General features: G+C 39.9%; 1 protein-coding gene across 1 annotated transcript in view; it reads left to right on the forward strand.

Moving 5' to 3' along the window:
* The window catches only part of MRC1 (mannose receptor C-type 1), a 108,720-nt gene extending 97,192 nt beyond the window's left edge, over positions 1 to 11,528 (forward strand). Inside the window, exon 30 of the mRNA XM_082844930.1 lies at positions 11,167 to 11,528. Coding sequence (XP_082701056.1) covers positions 11,167 to 11,198 — 32 coding nt within the window. The 3' untranslated portion in view covers positions 11,199 to 11,528. The remainder of the gene's footprint in view (positions 1 to 11,166) is intronic.

The following is an 11,528-nucleotide window of genomic DNA, read 5'->3' on the forward strand; positions in this document are numbered from 1 at the left end:
TAAAGATGATATCTCGAGAGACTGGTAATATCTTGCTTCATCCATTTTCAGTGTTCACTCAGCCATCTGTTTGTACATTTACCCATTAGTTCAGGAAGTATTCCATGAGCACCTAATACATATGCCAGGCATTGAGCTAGGTCCTGGAGATTCAAATATGGGTGAGAAGCATTGCTTGTCCACAAGAACTGCACAGTCTAGTGGACATCCAGACACAAAAGATCATTTTGGGGGAAATTTTTACGGATGTATACTTGATGTACACTATTATATAAATTATAGGTGTTCAATATAGTGATTCACAATTTTTAAAAATTATACTCCATTTATAGTTATAAAATGTTGGCTATATTCCCAATGTTGTACAGGATATCCCTGTAGCTTATTTTATACCTAACTGTTTGTACCTCTTAATCCCCTACCCTTATATTGCCCCCCAGCCTGTAACCACTAGTTTGTTCTCGATATCTGTGAGTCTGCTTCTTTTTTGTTATGTTCACTAGTTTGTTGTATATTTTAGATTCCACTGGTAAGTAATACCATACAGTGTTTTTCTTTCTCTGTCTGACTTATTACTTAGACTAATGCCCTCCGAGTCCATCTGTGTTGTTGCAGATGGCAAAATTTCATTCTTTTTTATGGCTGAATAATATTCCATTGTGTATATATACCATATCTTCTTTATGAATTCATCTGTTGACAGGCACTTAGGTTGCTTCTGTATCTTGGCAATTGTAAATAATGGTGGTTTGAACATTGGGGTGCAGGTATCTTTTAGAATTAGTGTTTTCTCTCTTTTTTGGGATATATACCCAGGAGTGGAATTGCTGGGTCTTATGGTAGTTCTATTTCAGTTTTTTGAGAAACCTCCATACTGTTTTCCACACTGGCTGCACCAGTTTACATTCCCAACAACAGTGTGTAAGGATTCCCTTTTCTCCACATCCTCTCCAGCGTTTGCAATTTGTGTTCTTTTTGATGGTGGCCATTCTGACAGGTGTGAGGTGATAGCTCATTGTGGTTTTGATTTGCGTTTCCCTGATGATTAGCAACACTGAACATCTTTTCATACGCCTGTTGGCCATCTGTATTTCCTCTTTGGAAAAATGTCTGTTCAGGCCTTTTGCCCATTTTTTTAAATCAGGTTGTTTGTTTTTCTGATGTTGAATTATATGAGCTTCCAAAACCTCATTTTTAACGTAATGGAGTCTTTAAAGACACTACCTCTGAATTCAGTCACATTCTGAGGTTCTATGTGTTAGGGCTTCAACATATGAATTTTGGGGGGGACACAATTCAGCCCATAACATACTTCTATAATGCTTTTTTTGATTGTCCCTTATATTTGTAGGGTTCTCCAGAGAAGTGGAACCAAAGGGTTCTATACATCTATCCATCAGTTATCTGTGTCTGTCTGTCATCTATCTATCATCTATCTATCTATCTATCATCTATCATATTTTAATCTACTTACCTACATACTCTATAGATTTATTTAAAGAATTGGCTCATGCAACTGTAGAGCTTGGTAAGTCCCAGATATACAGGAGAGGTCAGCAGGCTGAAGACCCAGGGAAGAGTTATGGTTTGAGTCCAAAGGCAGTCTGGTAGCAGAACTCTTCTGGCTCTCTGTTCTCTTCAGGCCTTCAGCTGATTAGGTGAGGCTTATCCACACTGTGGAGGGTAATCTGCTTTACTAAAAGTCCACCAGGGCCCAGCCAAGGGGACACATAAAGTTAACCATCACACCACTTTATATGGCAATGGTTTTGTCATTTTTATTTATAAAGGGAAAAGAAAGATGATGCAGTCTTTAGTACAATTGATCAGAATTTTTAAAAATATTTAATAGTTTAGAAAAGGTTCTTTTAACCATACAACTTGCTATTGATAACATGATATAAATTTTTAGGATTATGGTCAAATATAGGAACATTTCTATTAAATTTCATTCATATACATATTCATATTCTAATATTTCTAAATATTCATATGCTAAATTTCAGGGCACTCATTTTGAGTCTTTTTTTTCTTTTTTGTGCGATGAGTAATCTCAGATACCTTTGAATTTGATGATACTCACTAATCAGTTTGTTGATATTGTTTTTCTAATGGCATATTATGATTGTTTTGGTGAGGTTGGTATTTTGTGTCAAATCAGTAAAAATTGAAATCTTTTTCTAATATGTTCATATGATTCACTTTTCTTCATTCCCTTCATTAACTAAGTTGCCATAAAACCTATGAGTCTCTTCCCTACTTCAACTTGAAATTTAACTCTTCCTTCCTTTTGGAGTTATCTGAAAATTCTCTTGTTCCTGTTTCTATCCTGATCTCAGAATAATTTCTATTGGTTTTGTGGCTAGGTTTTTGCTTTATTTCATATTACCTTTAATTTACTTGCATTTTCTCCTAATTATTTAATAAATAAATTTTAAAATGACAAAATAAAGTATATTTTCTATACATCCAAATCTGCAGTCTGCCAGTATCTATGGAAGAATTTGCTGTTTCATTGAAATGTTCCAAAAATGTTTTCCTAGTTACATATTCCAAGTCGTATATTTGGTAAAGCTCCAATATCACAGTCCTATCAAAAAAGAAAATAAGTGTAGTTCTTTTATCATTGTATATACTATGTTACTTAGATCTTCCATTTTGACTAGGCATTGATGATAACTGAAATTTCTACTTACATTTTTACACTCTGGAAATTGAATTTCTATAGCTTCTGGTTTCATGTATTTCATTGTTTCTCCTCTAATTGCAACTTACTTTGGTCCCATGTACATTACAATACACTTATATTGCTGTGTAAACCCTGGTCCTCAACCTTTCAGTCAAGGCTGGATAATTTGGTACAGTGGATTAGGTATATTACTAGAAGCTATTTGTGAGGTGACTTTTTGGTGTGTCAATTTTACTAGGCTGAACTACAGTATTCAGTTAATCAAACATGAAGCAAGGAGCTCTGGGAAAGGATTTTGCAGAAGGAATTAAAATCCCTAATCAACTGACTTTAAATTAGGGAGATTATTCTGGGTGGGCCAGACTTAATCAGTTAAATGGTCTTAAAATTGGGCTTAAGCTTTTTTTTTTTTTTTTTTTGGCGGGAGAGACTACTGCTGTAGCTAACAGCTTTGGCCCATGAGGTTTCACCTTGCTCCTGACCTTCCCTTTCTGATGGGCTGCCCTCTGAACTTGCTGGGCCAGTCTGGCACAATTGCATAAAGCAATTTCTTGTAGTTTCTCTATATACATCTTCCTGCCTCTAACCATCTATCTATCTTTCTTTCTATCTATCTATCTATCATTTATCTATCATCTATCTATCAATTACGTACCATCAGTCTGTCTGTGTTAATATTTTCTACTGGTTCTATTTCTCTGAATCCTGACTGACATGCTATTCTTATACTGATACCACTAGTTATATTATTAGTAAACATATTATTCCACTAAACCTAAACTGCGTGTATTCCAAATTCAATGTCCATTTACCATGATTCTCTCTTTTTTAAATTATTTTTTAATTTAAATATAGTTGATTTACAATGTGTTAATTTCTACTGTACAGCAAAGTGATTCAGTTATACATATATCTACATTCTTTTTTTATATTCTTTTCCATTATGGTTTATCACAGAATATTGAATACAGTTCCCTGTGCTATACAGTAAGACCTTGTTGTTTATCCATTCTATATATAATAGTTTGCATCTGCTAACCCCAGATGGGAGAGGCATGGAGTAGGAATTTGGGGTTACCCCGATTCTCAAAATTTCCCATGGTCACTCTAACAGGACTTAACCCAAGAGGAAGTTTGACAGAAGGGTAGTTGAAGTGGAGAGTCTGAAACAATTATGGTTAAAACGTCTTACTTCTGCAGATTTTATTTAAGAAACATGACCACATGAAAGCACTTCTGGGGCCCCTCCCAGGGGCCCCAAAGCTTAAGTTTTATTCGCTTCCCTATGGAACCAGTCTGAGTGTCAGGAACAGCTGCTGAGAGGTGGCATCTGAGTAGAGACTGAGCAGAGTCTGACAGGATGATAGAAAGTATCTCGAGGGGTAAGGAGGGAAGGTAGGAATGGATGCCAGAGACAGGAAAAACTTGAGCAAAGCCACTGAGATGAGAAGCAGCTCATTGTCATTAGGGAGGAAAGTGAGATGCATGTGGGCAGGGGCTGGAGTTTAGGAACTGGCTCAGCTACTGACAGGAAGTCATCTTCTCTTTGGTCCTCCCTCTGCTTGACCTGCTTTCACAGCATCCTGATGTCATGTCAGGCTCTGCCCACTTGACCTGATGACATGTCTAACTACTTCTTTGCCTTAAAACCCACAAAATCAAAGCTGCATGTGTGACTTGGCTTCATTTAGAGAGGCCCTCAGAAATAACACTCTTTTTTACCGAGACACTCAAATTTGGAGTTTTAAGTTACTCCAGTAAACTTGGTAAGAATTAGGCTCAGAGACCCACCTCCCCCCGAGACTTAGGTCATATAACTGTGGGATGCATAGAACAATTATTGGCTTGTCTCCATAACAAAATTGGAGGTGGAGAGTCCTATCTGAATTTAGAAACCTTTGTATTATTGGGAATGTAAAGCACCTATATTGCTGAGAAGTTGTCTTCTAATGACTTAAGGAAAACCTATTGCATTGGCTATAAATGGGTGTCTCAACACTGGTTATACATTGGAATCACCTGAACCTCACCCCAGACGCATGAAACTAGAATCTAGGTGTGGTACTCAGGCATTGGCTTGACTAGCAAAACAGAACAGAGCAAACAGATAAGAACTTGCCATGAATTTGGTGATGAAGAAATGATGTTAAATAGTACTACTGAGAAGGTTAATTATTCAGGATTCCTTATTAGTTCAAAATTCTTGACAACATGAATACAGTAGTATGACTCACAGTTATGGGAGAGCAGTTGGTGAATTTTCTGATGTAGAAAAGCTACCCTTAATATCATTTCATTTTTTTAAATTACTTTTTAATTTGTTACCAAAGAGAAGATATGACCCCAAATAGTAACATTATAATTTGTTTCTTCATACTTCTGGTTTTTCTTATTGTCTCCAACTATCAAATAAGACAATTTCCTTAAAACATTGTTTTGGATTTTAAATGTTATCATAAAAATGTTTTAGAAGACTTCTGCTGGAAACGTTGCCCAAACCTCTCAACAACATACCAGGAGCACATATTTTGGTATTAGAATTTCTTTAGCGTTCTGTAAATAATGTTTTTCATTTAGAAGGGACCCCTGACGGCAACTTCTTTCAGCAAAAGGCGACACTAACATTGGAAAGGCTTTCTGAATTGGTTGGGGATCCTGGCTATGCTGTGAGGGCTTTAAAATATTAAAGTTATTCATGGCAGGTCTGCAGGATTAGGTTTTGGCAAAAACTACTGATCTCATTCAACTCGCTCTGCGGGTTGAGAAAACCTTTCTCCTTATGGGTCTTGTTACAGCTCATGTACATACAGTTCCCTCATTTTCAAGAAACCTACGAAGCTACCATGTTCTCTTTTCTGTTGACTTAATTTGTTTTCTTTAAGGGCAAAAAAGTGCAAGACTGCCTGGGCTTGGTCCTGATTTGGAGTTTAGGCAGGGGTTCTCAAACTTTGATGGGGATAAGAGTCACGTGGAGAGCTTATTCAAAATACCAGTTCCTCTGGGCCCATGCTTGCAATTCTGATTAAGTAGACCTGGGTCCAATCCTGGAATCTGCATTTCAACAAGCATCCCAAGGGATTCTGATGCCCTCAGGCTGTGATTTTGATGAGCACTCCATTCTGGAATCACTTTACATTGAGGTTTCATTTTCCCCAAAGCTATTAGAAATCTCACATAATCCGTGAGGTCAAAGCCTTATAGCCAAACAGCATGGGAGTTAACGAAAGCTGCAGTTTTTCTATTCTTTCTGTTACTTAATCAGGAACTGTAGGTGCTAAAATCCACTTCTTCACTTCTTTTCTGAACTCCCTTATATCCTCTGCTATTGTCTGAATGTTTGTGTCCCCCAAAATCCATATGTGAGACCTAACCCCCAAGGTGATGGTATTGGTGAGGTCTTTGGGAGGTGATTAGGTCATGAGAGTGGAACCCCCATGAATGGGATTAGTGCCCTTGTAAAAGAGACCCCACGGGGACTTCCCTGGTAGTGCAGTGGTTAAGAATACGCCTGCCAATGCAGGGGACACAGGTTTGATCCCTGGGGCAGGAAGATCCCACATGCCATGGAGCAACTAAGCCTGCGAGCCACAACTACTGAAGCCCGTGTGCTCTAGGGCCTGTGTGCCACAACTACTGAGCCTGTGTGCTGCAACTACTGAAGCCTGTGCACCTAGAGCCCGTGCTCCGCAACAAGAGAAGCCACCGCAAGGAGAAGCCTGCACACCGCAAGGAAGAGTAGCCCCTGCTCGCCTCAACTAGAGAAAGCCTGTGTGCAGCAACGAAGACCCAAAGCAGCCAAAATAAATAAGTAAGTAAATAAATAAATTTTAAAAAATAAAATAAAAGAGACCCCACAGAGCTTCCTGCCCCTTCCATTATGTGAGCACACAGAGAGAAGATGGCCATCTATGAACCAGGAAGCAGGTTGTCAGCAGACACTGAATCTGCTGGTGCCTTGATCTTGGATTTCCCAGCCTCCAGAATGGTGAGAAATAAATTTCTGTTGTTTATAAACCACCATATATCTTGTTATAGAAGCCCCAATGGATTAAGACATTCTCCCAATGCTGTAGTGTTTATACATTCCCTTCACAATCACCACGAATGAAGATGTGTGAGTTGACAATTTGTCCCTCTTATCCAATCTTAGAACATAAACTCAAGGAGGGGAAAAGCCAGACATTATGTTGTCCTGGGCAGAACCCTAGATCTTTGTGGAAAGAACCATTTCTCTACACTGTTGGTGACAACAGAGAATTGTTTATCACCATAAAGACTCTCACCTCATGGAAATGTCAGTTTCCTTGGGTCAGAGTTTGCTCAGCTTATAAAAGGAAGTAAATGGAAACCTTCTCATGCTCGTGACCATCTTAACTCTGTAATCCAGCTTTGTTCTCTTGAGAAGTGAAAGAGCGAAAGAAACTTCATCTGCTTCTTTGAGAAAACTTGCCATAAATCTTTCAAAGAGGAATTTGTCTCTTATTTTGCTCAAGTTTTCTGGAAATCAGAGTAACCCTTGGCTCTAAAGGAAATAATAATAATAAGGCTCTAGTAGGAAAACTGATTAAGTACCTATCAAATGTCAGGCACAGAGACAGGTTATCAAATCAGTTCCAGCTTGTCCTGGAATGTGTTCTGCTCGCTGCCATGTGCCACCCTGGGGCTTATCTCCAAAACTCAAAGGCCCTGGCTCTTGAACTGGGGACACAGGAGGGGAATTTGACGTATCCAATGAAGAAGAAAAGAGGGTGTGGGATTGATAGTCTCCAGGGACCTACTTCTCTGCATATGACGTTCCCTTTACCTGGCAAGGTTTGACTCCGTCCAGGAGACACCAGCTTGCAAGATGGGCTAAACCTCTACAGTCTCTCTGTGTTTGTGTTATTGATCTTGGGTCTTATAATAAAATGTTGCAATTTTCTCTGGGTATGTCCAGGCTTCTGTCTGGGCCTTTGCTGCCATGTGTCGGTAGGCTGTAACTAGAGATGGATTACATAAGAATTGCTTTTGTTGGGAGTCTTTCTCCATATCCTACGTACCCCGCCAGCCCCCTACCTGTGCCGTGAGCCACCTCCCCATATGGACTGCAGCCTGGCCAGATACACCTGTGCTGGTCTCAAGCACCTACGGTGGGTGTGTCACAAAGCAGGAACTGGGACTCCTGCTTTGACTATCCACAGGGCCACTCCCCACCCAATGAGGACACCCAAGCCAAACTTGCAGAGCATGAAGGAAGCAGACCCAGTTTGGGACCTCAGCCTGAGCAGCTGATGCGGACTCCACTGCCAAGCGACGGAGAATCTGGGACAGCGTCCGAGAGGCCTTGGCCAACTGGAGCCTGGGAAGCTGCTGTTTTCCTCGGAGCTCAACATCAAGATGTGTAGAGGCACCGGGCTTGTTTCGCTTCCTCCTGGCTCACGTTTCAAAGCCACGTCTCTTTCTTGACAAGCAGCAAAATCTCGATCCTCTGGGGTTTCCATGCAGGCAGAGAGGAGCGAGGAATACAAGTCTGGGGAGGCCAGACAGTATCAGGTAGCCTCTCCTGAAGCTGATCTTCAGAGAATCCAAGCCACTGTGTTCTTTTGGACTGTCTTCAACCAGGCATATTCCACAGTGCCAAGCCTCAGGATATCTAAGAACCAATGGCCCGGCTCAGAGATTGTCACATAGAGAGAGCAAATTCTCCCTTCCTTTGCCTTTTGTTTTATTCAGGCCCTCAATAGATTGAGATTTACACTCTCTTAAACTCTAAAGTATAAAGAAGTTCACATGGGAAACGCTACATAGCCCCCAAGGGAAGCTGAGTTTCCAGAAGTTCTAACATAATAGGAAGCTGGGTTTCAATAATAAACTATCAGATGTCAATCTGGTAGTTACTATTATATTATGCCTCAACTTGATGGGGCCGCAGGGTACCCAGATAATCGGTTCAACGTTATTCTGGGTGTGTCTGTGAAGATGTTTCTGGGTGAGATCAGCACTTGAATCTGTAGGCTGAGTTAAGCAGGTTGCCCTCCTTAACGCGGGTAGGGATCATCGTTCAATCTGTTGACAAAAAGGCAAAGGAAGGGAGAATTTGCTCTCTTGGGGTGACAAGACATCAGAGGAGTGCCTCAAACTGAGACAGAGAGGCTTCAGTCTGAGCAAAGTTTCTGAGTCCCAGATGCAGAATGGAAACAGGAGAGGCAGTGAACAAAAGCAGACCGCAGGAATTGGGACGAGAAGATTCTTAACAATCACCAGAGTGTACCACTGATTAGAGGGTTTCCCGGGTGTTTGACCTGGCACTTTTGCCCCAGCTGAGGATAGAATTTCTCTGCAGCCAGTCGACGTGGAGGCTGAGAGTCAGACTGAAGTTGACATAAGAAGATAAAGAAAAGCCATATTTTTCACACACGTGTATGCTACTCGGACTTTCAGTAGCTTTGTGAGTAATTAGCGACTGAACAATTTAAACCATTTGGAAAAGTAATGGTTTTCCTCAATATTGGATAGGTAAGCTTAACAAACTAACTGGACGGTGTGTTCTCGTGCCTCGATGACTTACATTTTAACACCTTGTAGGGAAAACTGCTCGCTGGATTGATTTGAGGTGTATTTCCAAAGGGTGGGACTTTGGCCCACCTTCAGGACTCAAGTGCACTTCTGTACTTTCGTATCTTGCCTATGCTGGCATCTTCCACTGCCAGTTCCTGCCCTGTGTCCATAACAGTAGGAAGTCCATTCAATCATAGACCTACTCTGATACTACATTGATCAGTAGATTCCTCTCTTTGTTTTCAACTGCTAATAATCTTATATCTAGTGGAGCAAAATGGCTGTATTACTGTTCACTGCTTGTGGCCACTATTTTCTGTTGATGGGCCCTCACTACTTATCAGATACAGTGTGTAATGCTAGCAATATAAAAATGATTAAGACCCGTGCCCCATTAATGGGTGAGCTGAGGCATAAACAAGATATAAACATGTGAATTAACGCACCATTGGACAAGTAGGATAGAAGAGTATCACAAGGTGCAGATGATGGGGGTTCTACCACACATGGGACTCATGGAAGGCTTTTCGAAAGTAGTGGTATTTGAGTTGGGTCTTAAAACTAACTCTAGGTTAATCAGCTGAGGGGAGAAAGGACCATTTCAGCCTGAGAGAATATCATGAATCCTAGAACCTGGGGAAATTCAGTGGCCTGGAGAAAGAGCCAGAGAGAGGGGCCGGAGAGTGACTTTTCATGGAATTACACCATAGGGCTTAGATAATGATTGCAGTGTGACAATAGTCCATTTACTGAGCTCATCAATGTGCCGTTGTACCCAATGCCCTGAGGGCAGATGATATATCCATCTTAAAAATGAAGAGAAAATGGCTCAGAGATCCCATCAGAAGTCCTACGTGGGGCCTTTCCCCCAGGTCTGTTAGGCTCCTATTACCACTGCAGCCAGCTCTAAGGAATTCTAGAAACTGTCTGGTCTAGTGGTTTTAAAAATGTGTTCTGAAGAACGCTTGGATGTTGTGGAGTTCCAGAAACAAGAAAGAACACCTCCAAAACACAATCATCACTCTTCTCAGATTCACATATGTGGTTACTTCTAAGAATTTCTTTTAAAAGAAGAGTTTTGCTGCCTAAACAAATAATTTAAAAAGGAAAACCATGGATTTAGTCAAATCGTCTCTTTTAAAAGTGATGCTTTTTTTCCCTGTTGCGCAAAATTATACATGTTTATTATAGAAACTTTGGAAAATATTGGAAATGGAAAGAAAAATCACCTATACTCCTACCACCAGTGGGGAACTACTATTAATACTTTATAGTCAGTATTTTTGCCATGAATATGTTTGACATAGTTATGATCTATATAACATTGTACATAAATGCTTAAATAATAACTTTTTAAGTTATATCATGTGCCTAAAGATTGCACAAGTATTAGAAATATGAGATATTTTTCATGCTGAGACTAAAATCCATTGAGTAATAAGCACTGAACAATTTAGTTTACACAATGCTCTTGAATGGCATTAGTTTAATCAACATAAATGTTGAATCACTTTTTCTTGGCAATATTTGAGTTGAAATTTTTTTAAAATGTCATCATGTTAAAGGATAATCAAAAGATAGAAATTTCAGCCCAAGTCACATAATTTGACATGTTTGACAATGAATGCCAAAGTCTCAATCTTAAAAGCAGAATAAAGTGTTCAATAAGGATTCTGCTGTTTTCCTAAAAATATTCTAGAAACTGCAATGTTTCTAGTGTGTGGAGTAAAAAAATATGTTTGATGGTTATATACTTTATGAAATATCTTTTTCAAATGACAAAGGATAAGTTCTCAATTTTAGAATCAAACAAATGTGAAGTTAAATTAAAAAAAAACAACAACACAATTCCCAGTGTTTTAGACTGTTACTCAAGATTCTGAGTAAATATGAAATGTTAAGTACAGCCTTTGATTGGTAATATCTGTAGCTAACTCCAGGAGGACTTCGAAACCAGTTGGAGAGTGATTAGGAGATGAAGAAAGATGTCAGAAGCTCCATCTTCCCTACCCCCTCAGAAAAGACTACAGATGCAAACCACAGCCTCTGGAATGTTAATTATCATATTCACCCACATCATTTCCCACGCTTCTCGCTCTGTAAATGGACTAGAGTTGATTTACAATGTTGTGTTAGTTTCAGGTGTACAGCACAGCGATTCTGCTCTGCTCCCTTTGATACCTTGTGGGCCCCAGTCATCCCCACCTCTTGGTATTCACACCCTTAGGGTATCCCCTCCCCTCGGGTGTGGGCTGAACCTGTAATTTACTTCTGACCAGTTCAATGAGGGGGTGTCACCCTG

Source organism: Leucopleurus acutus (genome assembly GCF_964270905.1).
Source record: "Leucopleurus acutus genome assembly, chromosome: 1".
NCBI classification, from domain to species: domain Eukaryota; kingdom Metazoa; phylum Chordata; class Mammalia; order Artiodactyla; family Delphinidae; genus Leucopleurus; species Leucopleurus acutus.